Genomic DNA, 21,728 nt, shown 5'->3' with positions numbered 1-21,728 from the left:
TCCATAGCTCAGTCAGTATAGACAAAGCTCTTTGATCAGAAAGACCTGGGTTCGATTCCTGTCAGTGACGTAAGGTGAATTAGTTAATCTCATACAAAGGTAGGGGATTTTTTCACCCATTAACTCAAGTTTTTCATCCCCAGAACAGGCAAACCGGCCCCATGAACACACACGGATTACAGTCATGAATACCTCCCAGCCATATGCCTATCCCGAGCCCAGATAAAACTAACCTGTAAAAAATCTCACCAGGAATGCTTTGTGGGCAATGACTACTAAATCACCTAGTTTTTCTTCTTTCAGTCGTTTCTGCATGAAAGGGGGAAAATCATCACCACCACACGAAAGGGTGATAGATTTTGTGTAATCTCTGTGTAAACAAAAAAATTTTGTGTGAACCATTTTTATTCAAAAAATTTATGAAAGAAGTACAATTCTGTAATTAACATTACATTTATATTAAACAGATCAATGAATCAATCAATCATCTAAGTGTTTTTACAGACTGAATCCATTCCACTGCTGTATTTTAATCATCCCTGATTTGCTTGTTAAATATTATTTTTTATTGAATTAAGTGCCTCTCAAATAATACTAACATAATGTTTATAAGTTGTAAAAAACACACCATGGAATGTTTAAAAATACATCAAATATCAATGATAATTTTGACTTACATCCTGAACAAGCTCTGCATGCTCACTAAATTTTTCTGAATATTCTTCTAATCTATCATGATCCCCTGCTAAGGCAGCAGTTTTTAAAATGGCGGGAAACTCGGATTCTTCTAATGTTTTTACCAGCTCTTCAGCTTGGTCTAAGGCTGTATCCTGAAGCTAAAACAACATGAAAAGGTTAGACAACTATTCATCTATTCATTTATTTAATGAAATCTTTCAATATTAACACACATAAGCATAAAGGTATATTTTTTTTAAATGACAATTCCACCCATAGCATGGTGGGTTCAAGGATTAGATAGCATATTTTTTGGAAAATAAGATGCACCTTTTTATGTAGACATAACTCAGAATCGTGGTAAGTCTTATGATCCAAAGGTAGGTGATACTGGGTAAGTCTTGAATTCCCACGTTTTCGATGAGAGCCAAACATGTCTCACTACATATGTGGGAATCCCTGATTTACATACGAAAACTTTACTCAATAGTAGTTAGTGGGCAAGTGTAGTTTTGAACGGATGAGATGATTATTTAGTACAGTAAAACCCCGAGGTTACACGGTAGGTGGACCAACAAAAAGCGCGCAAGTCGAATTTACATAACTCGGGGTATAATTTTGCATGTAATTTATATATACAAACATACAATTGGCATCAAAGGGTTATAAAAACACCTATATTTTTTAAGAAATATAATCTTAATTGTAATTTGTCATACATAAAAAAAAAAACTTATTTCGATGTCGATGGTTTCATAAAATCTAATACATTCGTATGACGGCATAATGTCTTTTTCTTATCACGCAAAATTTCTTCATAGCAAGCTAATGATTTTTTTTATTCCTCGCCTTGTGGTAACAATTCGTTCCTCGTTAGAATCTATGTCCTCCAAAATATGTAAACCTTTCTTTTATGATTGTTCTTACTGTGGATTCCTGTAGATCAAACTTCTTTGCTAGTTCAGAAATTTTCATTCCGCCTTCAAAATCCTTAATAATGTTGAGTTTTGTTTCCAAAGGTGCTTAAGGGTAAAAGCTGTATAACTGAGAGGAGACCTCCACATAGCCTTTAAAGGAATGGAGAGAACAGCTTCTGAACTAATGTCCAATCCTCACCTTCTCGTGGTGCACCCTGTTGGGTATCTATCTGGATACTGAATGAACGAGGATGGGCTGGCAATTTGGGATTTAGCCGACCAAATTTTATTCTTATTGGCTTAAACCAATATACAAAATGATGGTACAACATGACAAAATTTCATGCCAGCTGGGGCGTCGCCCGGTTAACCTCCCTACCCGGCTAGGACGTCTATAGACGTCCAGATAAATCTGGATACGATTCAGTACACCTGTTGAAAGAACATGGATAAGAAGTGCAATTCGGCCAGCATGTCCATTAGAAGGTGTGATAATCCCTCACGCTGAAGAGAGCACTTAATCAGATTATCTCAGGCTCATAGCTGTGTCTCAGTTACCTATAACAAGAAATGCACTTTCTTGTTCTATGCTGGGTAACTGAATTTTAGTTATATTGGATAAACTAAAAATATAGAAATTATTTTTATTTTCTCTTTTTATTGTAAAATACATTTTTAATGTCTGGACAAAATAAAGATCCTTGCCTAATTTCTTCACTTAAATATTGCGTTACATTCCAGAACCAATTTAGTTTTTAATTTTTTTGCTAATTTTTTTCTAATTGCTTACTCCACAAACCATTTTCCTTGTTCTCGAAGAAATTAATTCACAATAATTATTTGAAATATTATTTAACAAAACCAGCTGCCGACGTTTTATATTATATTATATTTTTGTTCAAAATCATGATTCGAAGTATACTTCCCAGATTTCCTGAAGGACATGCTTGAGCGACTTTGCTTTATAAAGAATAATGAAATTCTTTAAACATATCACTAATTTTTTTTCTTTATATTGTATTCTACTGTTCTTTTCACTTTCACCTTCTTGGTTTCCCTGTATAATTGGTCATTACAAAATAAAATTAACGGTTATGATTTAAATTGATATGTATATATTTTCTGCTAGTTCAGATATTATGCTCCACTTTTATAATAAGCAATACTTTTGCTTATATATGTATATATTTAAATTACAAAGTTTTGTATTAAAAATTTCCACTATAAATGTTCGACAGAATCGACAATATTATTGTCATATTTCTTTTTCTCGTGTGGGAAGAAAACGGTAAAATGCCACTCTTGTAATTGTATCAGATGTTCTAATGGCAAAAATAGTAAGAAAAAAAAATCATTTGTACTTTCTTTTCAAAACACAAAGTGTTTTGAAAAGAAAGTACAAATTCATTGTAAATTCACCCAATGAAAAAGAAAATACTCCATATTTTTCTTGTGCTATCTGATTTTTTTCTTGTAGTACAAAGAAGAAATCACTGCGCATAAGATGGTAGAATACAAGAGGGCAGAAATCTGTAGATTGATTACATTATAGCTGATAGAGAATTCATGCCAGAAAAATTATTTATGTAAGAGTTCTAACATCAGCAGATATACCGATATTTTCTTCTAGTTTAGATAGGTGACATTATTGAAGTAGCTAAATCTTTGCTACTATTTACACTAAAATGAATAGGCATGTTCCCCAAGTGATTTACATTCAAAACAGTTGTCTTGCGAATGATTTATAAAATAAATTCTCTGAAATATATGCAAATTGAATAAGTCTTCAATATAACCTTCCTGCCCTCCCCAAAAAATAAGATTATGTGAAGTATATGCTCCTTTTCTTTTAAAATAATTCAAGTCCTCTTTTTCAAGATAATTATATGAAATAATTTATAATTTTTCAATAATAAAAATGAAACTGATCGTTATAAATTAAGAACTTATTTCAGCATAAATACTGTATCAGCCTGTAAAAGAAATGTCTGTATTTTCTTCTATGTTATATGTCTACTAATCAACAATTGAAAACAAAAGACGACATTCTTGATGTATCTCGGACTATAGCTTGAGGCACTTTAGTGTCCCTTCTAACTAAGCGTTCTCAATTTTCTTCCTCAATAGCACTGAGAATAATCTAAGCCTTTACCTTTCCCACCAGCTAAGAGGATTACTACAAGTATTTCTAAGACGTAGATTACTTCAGAAATAGCACCCAGAAGCATAAGTAAAAATATTTAGATTATTTTAAGAAAAAGAAACTAAAATAATACTACTGAACTTTCTTTTGTGTGGTAAACAATTTTATGTGGTGAAAATATAGCATAGTATTTCTAAAATTTCAAATCATTTCAGCAGACAGTAGAACAGCTGGTTTTAGATTGCAAAGAAATAATGCAGAATTAGAAGCTTCAGGATACAACAATCTTATTGCCTTATTTCTTTTGTCGAAACGGTAAAATGAAGTAATAGATTTTGAATACTGTCTAGAAACGTTTTCTAACCTGTAGAAATTTAGAGTGGTTATGTAATTGAATTCCAGGAGAGGATAAGGATGGGGAGGGGGTAAGCATTAGCAAATATTCAAAATGAGCATAAATATTGAATTATTCTGTATATGATATCCTTCATATTATATTTTCAACATATCTACGGTGGTTACGCATTGGATATTATAGTAATGTGCATCCTACAAAAAAAAAAGGCTAAAAATCCCTGCTAAAACATCATTGGATATAAATTCTCGATACTAAAAAGATTCACAATCGGAAACCGAGTTATGCAATATAACATCGTTTGTTGTTCATAAAACAAAAAAAATCGTTTCTAGAACTGAAATGTGATAATCCATATAACGGTATTTTGCTAGGAAAGAAAGCAAAAGGTCATATTTATTTCAATAAATATTATTTAAAAATATAAATACGTGACATAATATGTTCAATGCAAACATCTGAAAATTCGCGAAAAAAGTTGTTTCTATATTGGAACAACCAGGGCAACTGTTCTGTTGCAGTGATTTGAAGAATAAATTTAAAATACAGCAGAATTTGCTTCTACTAAATAGATTTATTGCAAAAGCTAAGCGATGGTCATTTCAGGATTGATTATTTTCGCACATGTGAAATTCGTTTCAAATTTTGCGAAGAAACACAATAAATTATTTTAGAGGCAAAAAAGTCAAATATTTTAGGACAGTAAAGAAAATTCCAAGTAAAACAGTGTGTGTAAAGACAGGTGACACAAACTGTTAGTCAGACACTAACAGTTAATCCACGAATGGCTCTAAAATAGCCATAAAGGGATTAACGGCGGAGGGAGGGAGGGAATGGCATGATGAAAGGGACAATGCCGATCAAGTTTTGATCCATGCAGAATGCTATGGTGGGGTGGATATTTCATCCACCTCAGCCGGCAGGAAGGTTAAACAAGGCCCACGTTGTTTTCGCCAGGGAACCAGGACAAACAGCGAAAATCAGCTACTGGAACATATATGAAAGCACACCCAAACTCAACATCACCAGAGTTAAAGATCGGTAGTATCAACATAAGAAGCCTGAATGGCAAAGAAATGGAGCTAGCTGAAGAATTAGATAAGTACCAGATCGACATAATAAGGGTGATTGAAACAAAAAAGACAAAAACTGGTGAGATCTTTCTGAGCAAAAAACACAAAATATTATATTCAGGAAATGACAATATGATATATGACAAGGTGCCAAGAGAGAAACTATTCAATATGCTACAGTTATATGGTGTCAATGTGGTATTATATCAAGCAATAAATACTTGCTAATAAATATTAAATAAATACTTAGTCTTTATTTGAGTTGCAAGTCAGCAGTTAGAATTGAAGGAAGTATACAGGAAGATGGTTTAATGTTAAATCTGGTGTGAGACAAGGATGTACATTATCCCGTCTGTTATTCATTATATATATTGGTATATTGGTTTAAGCCAATAAGAATACAATTTGGTCAGCTAAATCCCAAATTGCCAGCCCATCCTCGTACGTTCAGTATCCAGGTAGATACCCAACAGGGTGCACCACGAGAAGGTGAGGATTGGACATTAGGTCAGAAGCCTTGTTCGGTTCTCTGCATTCCTTTAAAGGCTACATGGAGGTCTCCTCTCATTTATACAGCTTTGACCCTTAAGCACCCCTTAAGCTTATTCAGGAAATGACAATCAAGGAAAAGAAAGAGTAGCCATAGTATTCAACACAAAATACGAGGCTAATCTTCTTGAATGGCAGGCAGTCTCAAGTAGAGTGATGTGGGCAAATATGAGAATGGGGAATTGGACAATGAGACTTATTAGTGCCTATGTCCTACAGAAGGTTCTACTAAGGTAGAAGTGGAGGAATTTTTTGATGCTTTAGAAAAAGCAACCGACACAATGAAAAAGGAAAAGTTGGTCCTTGTTGGGGATCTAAATAGCAGAGTAGGAAATGATTGTCAGACATACAAAAATATTTTGGGAAAATTTGGAGAAAAGAGCCAAGCTAATAATAATGGCAAATACCTGTTGGATTTCTGCTCAGGACATGAACTGGTTATTACTAACACCATGTTCCAACATAAAAATGTGCACAAATTCACATGGAGAGAAGAGGCAAGGAATAAGAAAAGTCTCATTGACTATGTTATTGTTGATAGTGATGTTTTCTCTCTGGTGCAGGACACCAGAGTGTACAGAGGATTTGAAATTGGAAGCGATCATCACTATTTAGTCTTGAGCAGGATAAAATTGAATTATATATTGAAAAGAATAACATGTAAGAAAGTTTTAAAGCGAATAAAAGTTGAGCAGCTCTCAGATGTGAACTGTAAACTAAAATACACAAAGATTATTCAAGAAAAAATGAAAGAGTTTGAGAACAGAAACCAAACCTTGGAGATTCAGTGGCAAGCCCTGATTGATTCAGCCAGAGAGGCATGTGGTGAGGTTGTCTACAAGGATAAAAAAATCAGAACTCCATGGTGGACACAGGAAGTTAAAGAGGCAGTGAAGGAAAAGAAGAAAGCATATCAAAAGTTCCTGGCAAATAAGTCAGCTTTTGCTCTTAGAGAATACAGAGACAATTGTAAGAAAGTGAAACACTGTGTAAAACTAGCTAAACAAAAGTAATGGGAGGACTTTGGCAAGAACATAGAAAATAAATATCAAGAAGGTGGTAAGATATTCTGGAGATTGTTGAAGAACCTTAGTATTGGAGGAAAGAGTGCTGTAAAAGGAATTACAGATGATAAAGGTGACATGAAAACGGAAGAAAAAGATATCCTTGAGGTATGGAGTAATTACTTTGAAAAACAGCTAAATGAAACAAGTAGTGATGACAGCACAGTGGTAAAAAAACACTGACAAAGCATGTGGTCAGGAATACATATCCATACTTGAAGTGGAAAAAGCCATCAAAGGCTTAAAATGTGGAAAGGCAGCAGGAGTGGATGATATTCAACCAGAAATTCTGAAGTATGGTGGTATAAAAGTCTTACAGTGGCTGAACTGCATAGTTCAGAAAGCCTGGACAGAGGGACGAATTCCCGATGATTGGAATAGACCTCTAATAGTACCCATATATAAAAAGGAAAATAAAACTGAATGTGAGAATTACAGAGGTATTTCCCTACTAAATGTTCCTGGCAAGATCTATGCAAGTATACTTGAGAAACGATTGAGAAGAATTGTGGAAGAAAAGCTGGGTGAAGAACAAGCTGGATTCAAGCCAAACAAAGGATGTCAGGATCAGATCTTCACTTTACGACAATTAGTTGAGAAAGCATGGAAATATAACAAAGATCTGTATTTAAGCTTTGTCGATATCTGGAAAAGGCATATGACAAGGCGCCAAGGGAGAAGCTATTCAATACACTACAGTTATATGGTGTCAATGGGAAATTATATCAAGCATTACTTAGTCTTTATTTGAGTTGCAAGTCAGCAGTTAGAATTGAAGGATACAGGAAGATGATTTAATGTTAAATCTGGTGTGAGACAAGGATGTACATTATCACCTCTGTTATTAATTATCTATATGGATCACATTATGAAGGAAAGTGGTATTAAACATGATATCAGAAATGGAGATGTTAATGTCAACTATTTGCTTTTTGCAGACGATGTTATACTTCTAATTAAATCCACTACAAGTTTGCAAGATTCCATGACTAAATTGAATAACTGTTGTAATAGATATGGTATGAAGGTCAGCATTAAAGAGACAATGAAAATAGGTAGAATTGTTGAAAATATCAACTATGTTGTGAATGGGGAACCTGTGGAACAAGTAGAATATTTTGGCTGCTTAGGCACGATTCTTACTGAGGATGGTGGGTTGAATATGGGAATAGACAACAGAATCAACAAAGCTGGTATGGTAGGAAGTCAATTGAATAAATTCATATAGAATAAGAGAGAAATTATTCGGAACACTAAATTTGCTGTATACAAGACAGTATTCAAACCAGTTTTAACTTATGGATCTGAGAGCTGGGTCAGAAGTAAAACACTAGACCAAAGACTAGAGACCGAAGATATGAGAGTCCTGAGAAAGATTAGAGGCGTGAAGAGATGGCATCAATAGCAATATCGTATTAAAAAATAGGATATTAGGAAAGAACTTGACATTGTCGGCATCCAGGAATGCGTTAGCAAAGCTAATCTCAGGTGGTATGGTCACTTAAACAGAATGGGCGAAGAAAGATTAGCAAAACAAGTGTTCTCTGCCAGGTTGGCAGCAAAACGACTGAGAGGAAGACCAAGATATAGGTGGATTGATACGGTACAAAGTGCCTTAGACGACAGAAATATAAGATCTGATAATGCTGGAATCTTGACAAGTAACAGACTGATCTGGAGGAAAATTGTAGATAGAAAGTAAGTAATGATGTAAATTTTTCATGTTAGTACTATCATATCCTGTACACCCCTTGAGGGTACATGTCAGGAATTTGATGATGATGTTTTTCTTTTCTTGCTAGCTGTAGAAGAATCGGACTTGCTTCTTTTGGATGACATTATTATTTTTTATGTCATAAAATTTTTATCAAGAACATAACATTAAACAATCTCAAGGTTAGTAGACTATAAAAATCATGTATGAATGGAGACCACGCGAAACACGTCAGTGCTTGTTCACAGCATGTGCGACACTGGCGAATGCGGCCAGCGCCTGAAAGATACGCCTAGTGGTGAGGCGTGAAGCGGGACGGGAATATGTACATAAGAAACCATGTAAGTCGGGGTATGACTGTATTTTAAAAAATGCAGCATAAGTAACGCAAGGGATGGTACTGAAGATGACTTAGTTTTTGAAGAGAGCGATAACAATAGTTCAGACAATAATACGAAAAGTGACAGTGTATATATACATAGGGCAAAAGAGCAGCTGTAGAAGGCATGATCTATTATTTCCAATCAGTAACAGATGTCACGGATTGGATCTCCAATGTTAAAGTACCTCCATTTGATGGTATTGACTGGAAGGCGACCATATGCAATTCTCCAAGCAAGATCCTTCCTGTTAGGGTATCCTTGGAACTTCAAAAAGTTATGAAACAAATTGTACTTGTTAGTACCTAACTGTGGAAGCTCGTGGCAAAAGAGGATAAAGATTTCTTTATATCAAATTGTACTTTTATTAATGGAAATAATGTCAATGCCAGAATATTGCAGTAATCTTAGAGTTAAGCATAGAATGCTGTAGTATTCAGGAACAATCTCAGCTTTTGGACCTTATAATCATTAACGCCAAACAGGAGAAGATGAAAACCCAGGAAGTACTGCAGAGGATCTGCACATGTGTGACTGGTCTGCAACATTTTATGGATTTCTGAAGCTGTATTGCTTAAATAGCAGAATTTTAAGACAAAGCCCAAAGTCTCCATGCTTCTTTGATAACTGAAGAAATTTCTTTTTAACTTCTTGGTATTGATGAGCTAAAAAAATTGCATAGGTTTACTATATATTTGCTTTTCTTCAGCTTCTGTAATGTCTGTAATATTTATTATGTATAATTGAGCAAGGAATATTACAGTTTTAAGTACCATGGCTTTAGAAGGAAAGAAAAGTTGTCCAATTTTCCAGTCTTCTATGGTTTCAATAATGTTTTTGTATATAGTGAAGTGGGAAAAAAAAAAAACTTCCCGCTCCCATTCTGTTTAAGTGACCATTTAAGCTCTACTCATACATTCTTGAATGCTAACAATGTTAAACTCCTTTCTAATACCCTTGTTTTTAATATGATTCTGCAAATGATGCCATCTGTTTATTCCATTATTTTTTCTCATAATTCTCATATCTGCGATCTCTAGTCTTTGATCAAGTGTTGCATTTCTAACCCAGTTCTCAGATCCATAAGTTAAAACCTGTTTGAATACTATAATAAAATGTACTACTAGTATTTAATAACACAGAGTAATTGATACTAAAAAAAATGTATATTTAAACACTCAACTTGTTTTGCGAAATAACAGTTTAACATCATCAGGAGATGACAGTGAATAAAATATTAAGCTCTGTGAGAAATTTCCAGTATTGAGACCACATTACTATGATATCAATTACTATGTAAATAAAGAGTTTAATAAAATAAACAATTAAAACCCGACAAGTTTTGTAAGTCGTAAGACTTATATCATCTAAGGTACTGGTTCATAAACGTTTTACACAACAAAAGCCTATTAACAATAAATTACACATATCAGATGTTTTTGATAACTTCACAACTGTAATATATAATTGATAAACCAGAATACAAATAGAAAATTTGTTACAGTATGCATGTTGGAGCATTGCTAGTTGTTGCTATCACGTTCTGTAGTAACGCGCACGTTATATCCTAAGTCAGTGGCAGTTAAATATTTGATGAAAACAGACCATACTCGATGTACTTGTAAAATTAAGCCTTGATTTTTAATGCATGGATCCTAAGCATTAGGGAGACTTCTTGAAATGTTCTTGTAAAACAGTTATATGCTACAGTTGTGCAGTTATGAAAACATCTAATATGTTTAATTAATTGTTAATAGGCTTTTAAAAACTTTTATGTGCCAGTACCCTTGATGATGTAAGACTTACAACTTACAAAACTTATGTTTTAATTGCTTATTTTTTGTCATCATCATCATCAAATTTCTGACATACCCTCAAGAGTTGTACAGCATATTATGCTAGTACTACATGAAGAACTTACATCATTACTAACTTCCTATCTTGGTCTTCCTTTAGGTCTTTTTTCCTGCCAACCTGGCAGAGAGCACATGTTTTGCTAATCTTTCTCTCCCATTCTTTTTAAGTGACCATACCTGAGATTAGCTCTGCTAACACATTCCTGGATGCTAACAATGTCAAGTTCTTTCCTAACATTCTCGCTTTTAATATGTAACATTGATACCATCTGTTCATGCTCCGTAATCTTTCTAGGACTCTCATATCTGTGTTCTCTAGTCTTTGATCAAGTGTTTTATTTCTAACCCAGTTCTCAGATCCATAAGTTAAAATTGGTTTGAACACTGTCTTGTATACAGCTAATTCAGTATTTGCACCAATTTCTTTCTTATTCCATATAAATTTACTCAGTCGATTTCCTACCATACCAGCTTTGTTGATTCTGTTGTCTATTTCCATATTTAATTTACCATCTTCACTAAAGATAGTGCCAAGTACCTGAAATGTTTTACTTGTTCTATAAGTTCTCCATTCCTGATGCAGTTAATATTTTCAATGTTTCTGCCTTAATTTTCTTTGTCTTGTTATTGCTGATTTTCAGACCAAATTTATTATAACAGTTATTCAATTTAGTCAGGAAATCTTGCAGACTTGTACTGGATTTATTTAAAAGTATAACATCATCTGCATAAAGTAAAGAGATGAGATCAACATCTCCTATTTTGATATCAGGCTGAATACTGCTTTCCTTCATAATGTGATCCATATGTATTGTCTGATGCCACATTTAACATCAAACCATCTTCCTGTACTTCCTGCAATTCTGACGGCTGATTACAACTCAAATAAAGATTAAATACTGTTGATATAATGCCCCATTGAAAATATAATTGTAGCGTTTTGATAGATTTTCTCTTGGCACCTTGTCATATGCTTCTTGCAGGCCTTCAAAACTTAAATACAGATCTTTGTTATATTCTCGTGATTTCTCAGCTATTTGTCATAAAGTGAAATCTGATCCTGACAGCCTCTATTTGGCCTGAATCTAGCTCGTCTTCACCAAGCTTCCCTTCCACAATCATTCTCAACTGTTTCTCAAGTATACTTGCATATATCTTATCAGGAACATTCAGTATGGAAATACCTCAATAATTATAACATTCAGTTTTATTTCCCTGTTTATGTAAGAGTACTATGAGAATTCTACTCTAATCATCTGAAATTCGTCCCTCTGTCCAGGCCCCTGAACTATGCAGTGCAGCCACTGCAAGACTTTTATACTTCCATTCTTGAGCATTTCTGGTCAAATATCATCTACTCCTGCTGCCTTTCTACATTTCAGGTTTTTGATGGTTTTTTTCTACTTCAAGTATGAATATACAAAGGTGTCTGAAAAGTTCTCGACCTAACAATGAAAAAACGAATTTATAATTTCAAAATTATTTTTATTTTTCAACATAATCTCCCTTAAGACTAATACATTTATTCCTGCAATGCTCCAGCACCATTATCCTGGTTCTCAGTAAGATCTGCAAAATACCCCCCCTACATCTGCAATCACCTCTTGATTCGAAGAAAACGCTCCAGTGAGGAAAAGCTTTAGTTTTGTGAAGAGATAGAAGTCAAAGGGAGCCAAATAGGGTGGATGTTCCAACAAATCATAGTACAAATCCCTTAATTTTCCCACTGCCAAAACAAGTTTGTGGACAGGTGCATTGTCCTGATGAAATATGATTTTTTTTCTTCTGCAAACAGGGTCTTTTCTCATGAATTTTTTCATTTAGTCTGGTTAACAGATCAGAATAATATTCCCTGGTTATTGTTTTACCCTTTTCAAGATAATTAATAAAAAATGCCTTTAGCATTCAAACACCAATGCCATGACTGTTCCTGCTGATGGAACCAACTTTGTCTTCTTTGGCACTGAACAACAGGCTTCTGTCCACTGTTTTGAATCCTGTTTGGAGTCTGGTGTGTAATGGTGAATCCATCTCATCCACAGTAATAAATCGACACACAAAATCAGTTTTATTCTTGTTAAAATGCTCCAAGCACTGTTCAGAGATTTTCATGCGAGTGCGTTTTTGATCTGCTATGAGCCAGTGCGGCACCCATCTCGTGCAAAACTTTTTCATTTGCAATTCTTCATGCAAAATATATCCTACAAGTTCTTTTGAAATGCCTATAGTCTCAGCAATTTCACACACACTTTGGCTAGCCAGTCATCCAATACCATATCGTGCATTTCATCAATGATTTCTGGTGTTGTTACACTTTTTGGACGTCCTTCACATGGACGTTTAAACTCGGTAGCCCATTTCTTAATTTTCGAAAATGAAGGAGAAGGGTGTCCATAAACTTTTATGAACTTCGATTGAATTTCTTTTGCCATTCAAAGAATTTTAAGACTGCACGATACTCAATTTTATCCATTTCAAGAGATACAGACAACACTTTTGCTTCAGACAGCTGTATAAAAACAAACTGCTTGATAGAATGACTTGCAATTTCACATGGATGCTAATGATAGATGTACCAACTTAGAAAAAAAAATCAGGCCGACAGTGTTGCAATCTATGGTCAAGGCCAAGACCGAGAACTTTTCAGACCACCCACGTATATTCCTGACTGCATGCCTGTTGAGTGTTTTTTACTACTGAGCTGTCAACACTTTTGCTTGTTGTATTTAGCAATTTTTCGAGGTGATTACTCCATACATCAAGGATATCTTTTTCTCAAGTTTTCAGGTCCCTTTATCATCTCTAATTCCTTTTACAGCACTCTTTCCTCCATTTCTGAGCTTCTTCAACAACCTCCAGAATATCTTGCCACCTTCTTGATATTTATTTTCTATATTCTTAACAAAGTCTTCCCATGACTTTTGTTTAGCTAGTTTTACACAGTGTTTAGCTTTCTTACATTTATCTCTGTATTCTCTAAGGGCACAAGCTGACTTATTTGCCAGGAACTTTTGATATGCTTTTTTCTTTTCCTTCACTGCCTCTTTAACTTCCTTTGTCCACCATGGAGTTCTGATTTTTCTATCCTTGCAGACAACCTCACCATATGCCTCTCTGGCAAAATCAATCAATGTTTTCTTCAGAGCTTGCCACTGAATCTCCAAGGTTTGATTCCTTTTCTCAAACTCTTTCATTTTTTATTGAATAATGTTTGTCAATTTTAGTTTACAGTTCACATCTGAGAGCTGCTCAACTTTTATTCGCTTTAAAAGTTTCTTACATGTTCTTCTTTTCGATATGAAATTCAATTTTATACTGCTCAAGACTAAAAGGTGATCACTTCCAATTTTAAATCCTCTGTACACTCTGGTGTCCTGCGCCAGGGAGAAAACATCACTACCAACAATAACATAGTCAATGAGACATTTCTTATTCCTTGCCTCTTCTCTCCATGTGAATTTGTGCACATTTTTATTTTGGAATATTGTGTTAGTAATAACCAGTCCATGTCCTGAGCAGGAATCCAACAGGTATTTGCCATTATTATTAGTTTGCTCTTCTCTCCAAATTTTCCCAAAATATTTCTGACAATCATTTCCTACTCTGCTATTTAGATCCCAAACAAGGACCAACTTTTCCTTTTTCTTTGTGTCAGTTGCTTTCTCTAAACCCTCAACAAATTCCTCCACTTCTACCTTAGTAGAACCTTATCTTTATTAAACTCTTTATTTACATAATAATGTTTTCTCAATACTAAAAACTTCCCACAGAAACATACATTTGCAAAACATTAAGCTACAAGCTGGTAACAATCGCATTGCTCAATATTTCAAATAGACTATCAATGGAATGTGCATATGTACATATATGCTAAGCAAAAAATTGATGGTTGGTGGCATTATGCATGCCATTGGTATCTGCATGTATTAGATGTTTTATGAGAGGTCTAGACTTGGTGTAATATCATCCTTGTTTCTTGTTCCAGTGATATGGGTATTTTAACCTTTCAGGCAACTCTTTAAAACCTTTTAAGTAGAATTTATAATGTATGTAGATCATTTCAGTTTGTTATTACAATACTTTAATGTTGGTTTGCAGTGTATATGCTGTTAATAATGACTAGTGTTTTCATATTTTCTCTACGTCATTAAAACATTCTGACATGAGTCTCTCCTGACTTGTCTGTCTATCCTATGTAACATACAAGCATGGGTGATCTTGTAAACACCAGGTTTTTTAAATGTTTGAACACTGTCTTATATAGCTATTTTAGCATTTTGCCTAATTTCTCTCTTATTCCATATAAATTTATTGAATGGAATTCCACCTTCTGTTAACTCTGTTACACATTTCCATATTTAATGTTCTTCTAGTTCTATAAATTCTATATTCAGAATGAAGTTGTTCCTAAGTTCCTACCTATTTTTGACTCTTTACTGCTGATTTTTATACCAAATTTTTTATAGCAGTTATCCAATTTAGTTAGGGAATCAGCAGACTTGTACTGAACTTAGGATGCCCAACTGGAGTTAATAATAGCTAATAAATTCTCATGGAAAGGCTTAGACGTTGGTTATACATGCTTATAAATAGCTTAAGGAAATGTACAATAGAATATACATTAAAATAAATTTTAATACACTTCCAATATTTCGGCAATGTCACGTTGCCATTTTCACAGGAACTTAGAAACAAGACACGTGCATGTAACACAATACACAGTAAATGAGAATGAAGCAGGAAGCTATTCTTTCTCCTAAATGTCCTGATGGTGTCACCTAGCGGGCAATGTAGGTATTCTTGGCCGTTTGGACTGAAGGTCTTCTGATGTAGGTTTCCCAAATTTGGGTAAGTCTCATGCAACCAAATTTCTTGAGGTTTGGATTGTTTCTTAGGGCTGAGGCTGATTCCATGAATAGCCTTTCATATTTGAATTTACAGACCATATAGAAAATTGGCATCCCTTATCTGCTCCACTAAAGACCAACCTCCTTCCCGACACCTACCTGGTGTATACCAGGTCCCTTGCAGCTGTCCTACTTTGGCCAAACAGACAGGACAGCTAATATCAGAATTTCAGTACACAAGGACTACATCTGGTTTCGCCAATATAGCCGCTCTGGTCTTGCAGACCATGCTCTGGATACCTGCCATAGAATATGGTCTAAGAAAGCCACAATTATACACCGTAGTAAATTCAAATACGAAAGTCCATTCATGAAATCAGCCATAGCCCTAAGAAACAATCCAAACCTCAACAAATTTGGTTGCATGAGACTGCCCCAAATTTGGGAAACCTACATCAGAAGACCTTCAGCCCAAACAGCCAAGAATACATTGCCTGCTAGGGGACACCATCAGGACTTTTAGGAGAAAGAATAGCTTCCTGCTTCGTCCTCATTTACTGTGTATTGTGCTTGCGTGCACATGTCTTGTTTCTAAGTTCCTGTGAAAATGGCAACGTGACGTTGCCGAAATATTGGAAGTGTATTAAAATTTATTTTAATGTATATTTTATTGTACGTTGCAATTTCCTTAAGCTATTTAGTAAATAAATAGTTAATAAAGGTGATGACGAGACCCTGCAAGATGATTTAAGTAGACTGGAAGTTTGAACAAAGGATAATGGCTGCCAATCCAACACATAAAAGTTAAATTATGTACATTTGAGATGAAAAAAACTAGAAGCTAGCTTTGTATGGCTGAAAATGTACTGCAGGAAGATGAAACTAAGAATTTGGAGGTGGACATGAGCTGATGTGCAGAGGACATACAAAAGTGAGCAAATGGCACAAAGAATTACTTGGAAGTAGACACATTAACAAGCAGAGATAAAGAGGTTTATTGTCCTCTTTATTAGGCTTTGACACAAACACATCTGAACTATAGTGCTCATAATTGGTCACTTAGGTTTCTTGGTAATACAGAAGTGGTAGAGAGGATTTAGAATCAACTGACCAAAATGGTCACTGATCTTTGTGGGTTACTAATTCTAGCTGATAAACAGAGAAGAAGGGAATCTGAAGAAATTTTCCAATACATGGCAACATCAGAAAACCAAGGAGACATTCTTGGATGTTGTGTAAGAGTGGTTGACAAGGACATAAGGATTAGATCCTTTGCTTTGTTAGTGAATGAGTTTAAAGAGAGGTATGATAGGGCTTGTGTAACCAATGTTTAGTGTAGACCTCCTGCAATGAGTCTTTGAATTCCAAGAAGAAGGTTGTGTAATAATAATAATAATAATTCAGCTTCTGTTGTTCTTAATATTATTTTGAAATAACTGCAAATTACCTCCTGTTTAAGGTCCTTGCTAGCTCGTAACGTCTGAAGAATGGAAGCTTCTAAGTCATCATTTGGTGATGTTAAGCCAGCTTGATCCTTAATAAATAAACAAAACAAACATTAGTTAAAGCCACTAACTGGGAAATGTGAAAAACAATTTATTTATAAAATAATAAATAGTGACAAAAATTTTATTACTAGCATTCACAAGATATGAATATATCAAAAAGAAATTTTTAAATGCACTTTTCAATAAAAATCCTTATATACTGATTTGTTATTCTTCATCAAAGGGGATCTGATGTTCATTTATAATTCAATATTTTAATGCAATTCCCACCTATGAAAAGTTTTTGTAAACCTAGAGACATAACCTGTTTGTATGGGAATGTTTGATTTGATATGTTCATATATAAATATTTATAAATTCTGTCATGCTGTACCATCATTTCATATTTTGGTTTAAGCCAATAAGAATACAATTTGGTTGGCTAAATCCCAAACTTCCAGCCCATCCTCATTCATTCAGTATCCAAGTAGATACCTAACAGTGTGCACCATGAGATGGTGAGGATTGGACATTAGGTCAGAAACCCTGGTCAGTTCTCTGCCTTACATTATAGGCTATATGGAGGTCTCCTCTCAGTTATACAGCTTTGATCCTTAAGCACCTCAAAGGAAAGTGGTATTACTTATGAAGGAACTTATGAAGGAAAGTGGTATTAAACCAGATATCAAAATTGGAGATGTTAATGTTAGCTCTTTGCTTTATGCAGACAATGTAATACTTCTAAATAAATCTGCTACAAGTCTGCAAGATTCCCTGACTAAATTAAATAACTGTTGTAATAGATATGGTATGAAGGTCAGCAATAACAAGACAAAGACAATGAAAATAGGCAAAAGCATTGAAAATATCAACTGCACTGTGAATGGAGAACATATAGAACAAGTAAAACATTTCAGCTACTTAGGCACGATTTTTAGTGAAAATGGTAAATTAAATATGGAAATAGACAACAGAATCAACAAAGCTGGTATGGCAGGAAGTCAATTGAATAAATTTATATGGAATAAGAGAGAAATTAGTCAAAACACTATATTAGCTGTATACAAGACAGTGTTCAAAGAGATTTTAACTTATGGATCTGAGAGCTGGGTCAGAAGTAAAACACTTGACGAAAGACTTGAGACTGCAGATATGAGAGTCCTGAGAAAGATTAGGGGCATGAACAGACAGCATCAATGGCAATATCATATTAAAAACAAGGATATTAGGAAAGAACTTGACATTGTCAGCATCCAGGAATGAATTAGCAGATCTAATATCAAATGGTATGGCCACTTAAACAGAATGGGCGAAGAAAGATTAGCAAAACAAATGTTCTATGCCAGGTTGGCAGGAAAAAGACTTAGTAAGATATAGGTGGATTGATACAGTAATAAGTGCTTTAGAAGATAGAAATATAAGATCCGATAATGTTCAAGTCTTGACAGGTAACAGACTAATTTGGTACATGGCAGGAATTTGATGATGATGATATTTATAAATTGAAAAATGCATTTTATGTGAATACTTTTTCCTCCCCCCCTCCTCTCCCAGATTCAAACTATCAATTTTCTTAAACATCTTACAGAAACTATATCTGAGGATGACACATTTCACAAACAAAACTTTCCAATTTCATTAAAAAAAAGTAAAAAAAGTATCAATACTTTTTTTTTGTTAATCAATGGATGAGTACTAAGTGCAAGCCAGTCCCCTTTATGCTTGAACCATAGTTATGAGAATGGCATAACATTTGTCCTTCAGTTTGGAAAGCTACAATTGAATTCCACCCCAAAATGTGAGGAAAACCTTTATAAATAGATTTTCAACTGAAGTGTGTACAAATTAGTCTCATTTCACGGGAAGGTGTTTTTCTTTCTGGAAACTGACTTTTCATCCTGCAAAAAAAAGCAAGCATGCCATAAAATGCATACAATTAATAGAAATAATAATAACCATTAACCCTCCAATCAACTTTACATTAGGTACTTTACATTAGATGGAAAGTATATATTAAAAATCAACTTTTCTGATCAAGATATGCTTTCAGAAGATAGATATGCTAATTTTGCTGTTCAACTGCCAAAAATGACAACTGAATTCATAGGAACAAGAGTAGATAAGGGAGACAGAAAAAAAACTTATAATTTTGCACATAGCAATGTGCAAAAGATGGAATGGAAATAAAGACAAACAAAGGGGGTGGGATTAAAGGACAAAGAAGAGACATTATATTACCCTCTAATTTCTGATATGAAAGCCAGACTTTATCAACATAATATCAGAGATGAACAGGATAAAATAAAGAGTTTTCCTTTGAACTCTGAAAATAACATGCTGAAACAAGTCCTGTTTCCTTTTTAGATGCTAGGAAACAATATCAAAGTTTTTTTTTTGAAAACTTTAATTATCTATAATTCTACTCCATGTTCAATTAGGTTAATGGATAAACTCAGGTTCCAGACATGTCTTGACAATGTTGATCTCATGGCCTCAGTTGATTTGGCCATAATGTCAAATAATTAGATGACAACTGATTGACAATGCAAAATGCAAGAATTCCAAGTTTCTTCCAATCCTCTTATCTACACTCTTTCTGACTTTCACTGTCAAAAAGCAGACTTCTGCATCATCATCAGTCTTAGTGTGATAACAGCAGTTTTTGTGTGTGTGTGTGTGTGTGTGTGTGTGTGTGTGTGTGTGTGTGTGTGTGTGTGTGTGTGTGTGTGCGCGCGCGTTTATTACATCTATATGTATATATTCCGATCTTTGCATCCATATTTATATTTTTATATAAATGTTTGTGTGTGTGTGTAAAAGTTTAAAAAAAAAAAGAATCAAACTGAGGGCCGCTTTCAGAGGTGAACTGTAGACTCAAATACAGAAAATATCATTGCAGAAAATAAAAAGTTTGAAAACAAAAGTCATGCCTGGGGACTCAATGGCAAACTCTGAAGAAAACACTGATTCACATAAGGCATATTTGTCATGAAGTTGTTTATAACTTCACAGTGAAATCAAGAAGTTAAAGAAGCAGAAAAGCTTCTTTAACTTCTAGCTGGAAAAGAACTAAACATTGCAGTTTATGTGTACTAATGTCAGAAGTATTCAAAATAAGGTTGAGGAGTTTTTGGCATTAGTTAGCACAACTTCACCAAAAATTATAGGCATTAGTGAGATTGGTTGAATGAGGATAATCATAAGGAATAGAATGCAAGAGATATTATTATTATTTATTATTACGGGTATCTCCATGGAGTCAGTAGACTCATCGCAGGAGACCCAAACTAGCAAAACAATATGTGTCATATCTCTTCTTGAATTCATTTATAGACGAAGAGCTCACAACTAAGTCAGGCAATGAATTCCACTCATTCAACACCCTCCAGGCAAAAAACCTTGTTCTGACACCTTTGTTAACCACACTCTTCTTTAATTTCCAAAGATGACCTCTTATTATTCCATCACTATCACACAGCTGAAACATTTCTCCTGCATCAATCCTATAAAAACCTTTCAGTAATTTGAATGTTTCTATCATATCCCCTCTTCTTCGCCTATCAACCAATCTCTGCAATCCACAAGCTCTCAATCTATCAATGTAGGGAGCATTTTTTATATCACTCACCAACTTGGTCACTGTGTGTGTGTGTTTATTACATCTATATGTATGTATTCCGATCTTTACATCCATATTTATATTTTTATATAAACGTTTGTGTGTGTGTGTAAAAGTTTAAAAAAAAAAGAATCAAACTGAGGGCCGCTTTCAGAGGTGAACTGTAGACTCAAATACAGAAAATATCATTGCAGAAAATAAAAAGTTTGAAACCAAAAGTCATGCCTGGGGACTCAATGGCAAACTCTGAAGAAAACACTGATTCACATAAGGCATATTTGTCATGAAGTTGTTTATAACTTCATAGTGAAATCAAGAAGTTAAAGAAGCAGAACTGGAAAAGAACTCTAGTGTTCTTAAAAAAATATAGTGTTCTTTAGTGAGGACAGAAGGAACAGGATGAGAGAGGAGTTTTTGCTAATGAATGATAGCATAGGAATTTAAAGACTAAAAGAGTAGAAGTACATCAGGGGAAACAGGGATTCAGAGTGAGTTTATATGAAACTATCTGGTGTGTGTGAGAGAGAGAGAGAGAGGCCAGCAGGACTAAATATGTAATTGCTTGCTGCTATAATTCAAAGGGTATATGGGAGAATGTAGATGACATGTACTCACATATAAGCATGCTGAGTACAGGTCGATTAATTATTATGGAAGATTTCAAATATGGGGACATAAATTGAGAAGAGGAATGGTCAGAGGTGGGGAAGGAAATGCAATTTATACAAATGCTGAGAGATAATTATCTGAGGCAACATGCAATGGAGGGGGACATGAGGCTGAAGAGTGCTGGATCTGATCATTACAAAGAACTTAATACTAACCAATCTAGCTATGCTTCCTCTGCTTGGAGAATGTGATCATGTAGTCTTGACCTGGGAGATTGCCAAGCATACAGAATTTCATGTTAAGAAGAGATATGTGTGGAATTACAAAGCATGTGACTATGACAAGCGAGAGAAGTCAGCTTTTAGTAGGGCCATGGGATAAGAATTTAGAGGGGGAGGAGAGGTGTTAGTGGTGCAAGGGATGTTTGAAGAAAACAG

General features: G+C 34.5%; 1 protein-coding gene across 2 annotated transcripts in view; it reads right to left on the bottom strand.

Annotated features, from left to right (window-relative positions):
• Window positions 1-21,728, bottom strand: part of LOC150109360 (alpha-catulin-like) — a 439,125-nt gene that overhangs the window by 90,508 nt on the left and 326,889 nt on the right. For both annotated transcript variants that reach the window (XM_090407671.1, XM_090407679.1), the window contains exons 8-9: window positions 17,024-17,110; window positions 678-836 (exon numbers count right to left, since the gene is read on the bottom strand). In XM_090407671.1, the coding sequence (XP_090263797.1) occupies window positions 678-836; window positions 17,024-17,110 (246 nt within the window). The remainder of the gene's footprint in view (window positions 1-677; window positions 837-17,023; window positions 17,111-21,728) is intronic.

This window comes from Typopeltis vanoorti, chromosome 2 (genome assembly GCF_054136105.1).
Source record: "Typopeltis vanoorti isolate ZY-2024b chromosome 2, IOZ_Tvanoo_1.0, whole genome shotgun sequence".
Taxonomy (NCBI): Eukaryota; Metazoa; Arthropoda; class Arachnida; order Uropygi; family Thelyphonidae; genus Typopeltis; species Typopeltis vanoorti.
This window is presented reverse-complemented; position numbering and strand designations above follow the sequence as displayed.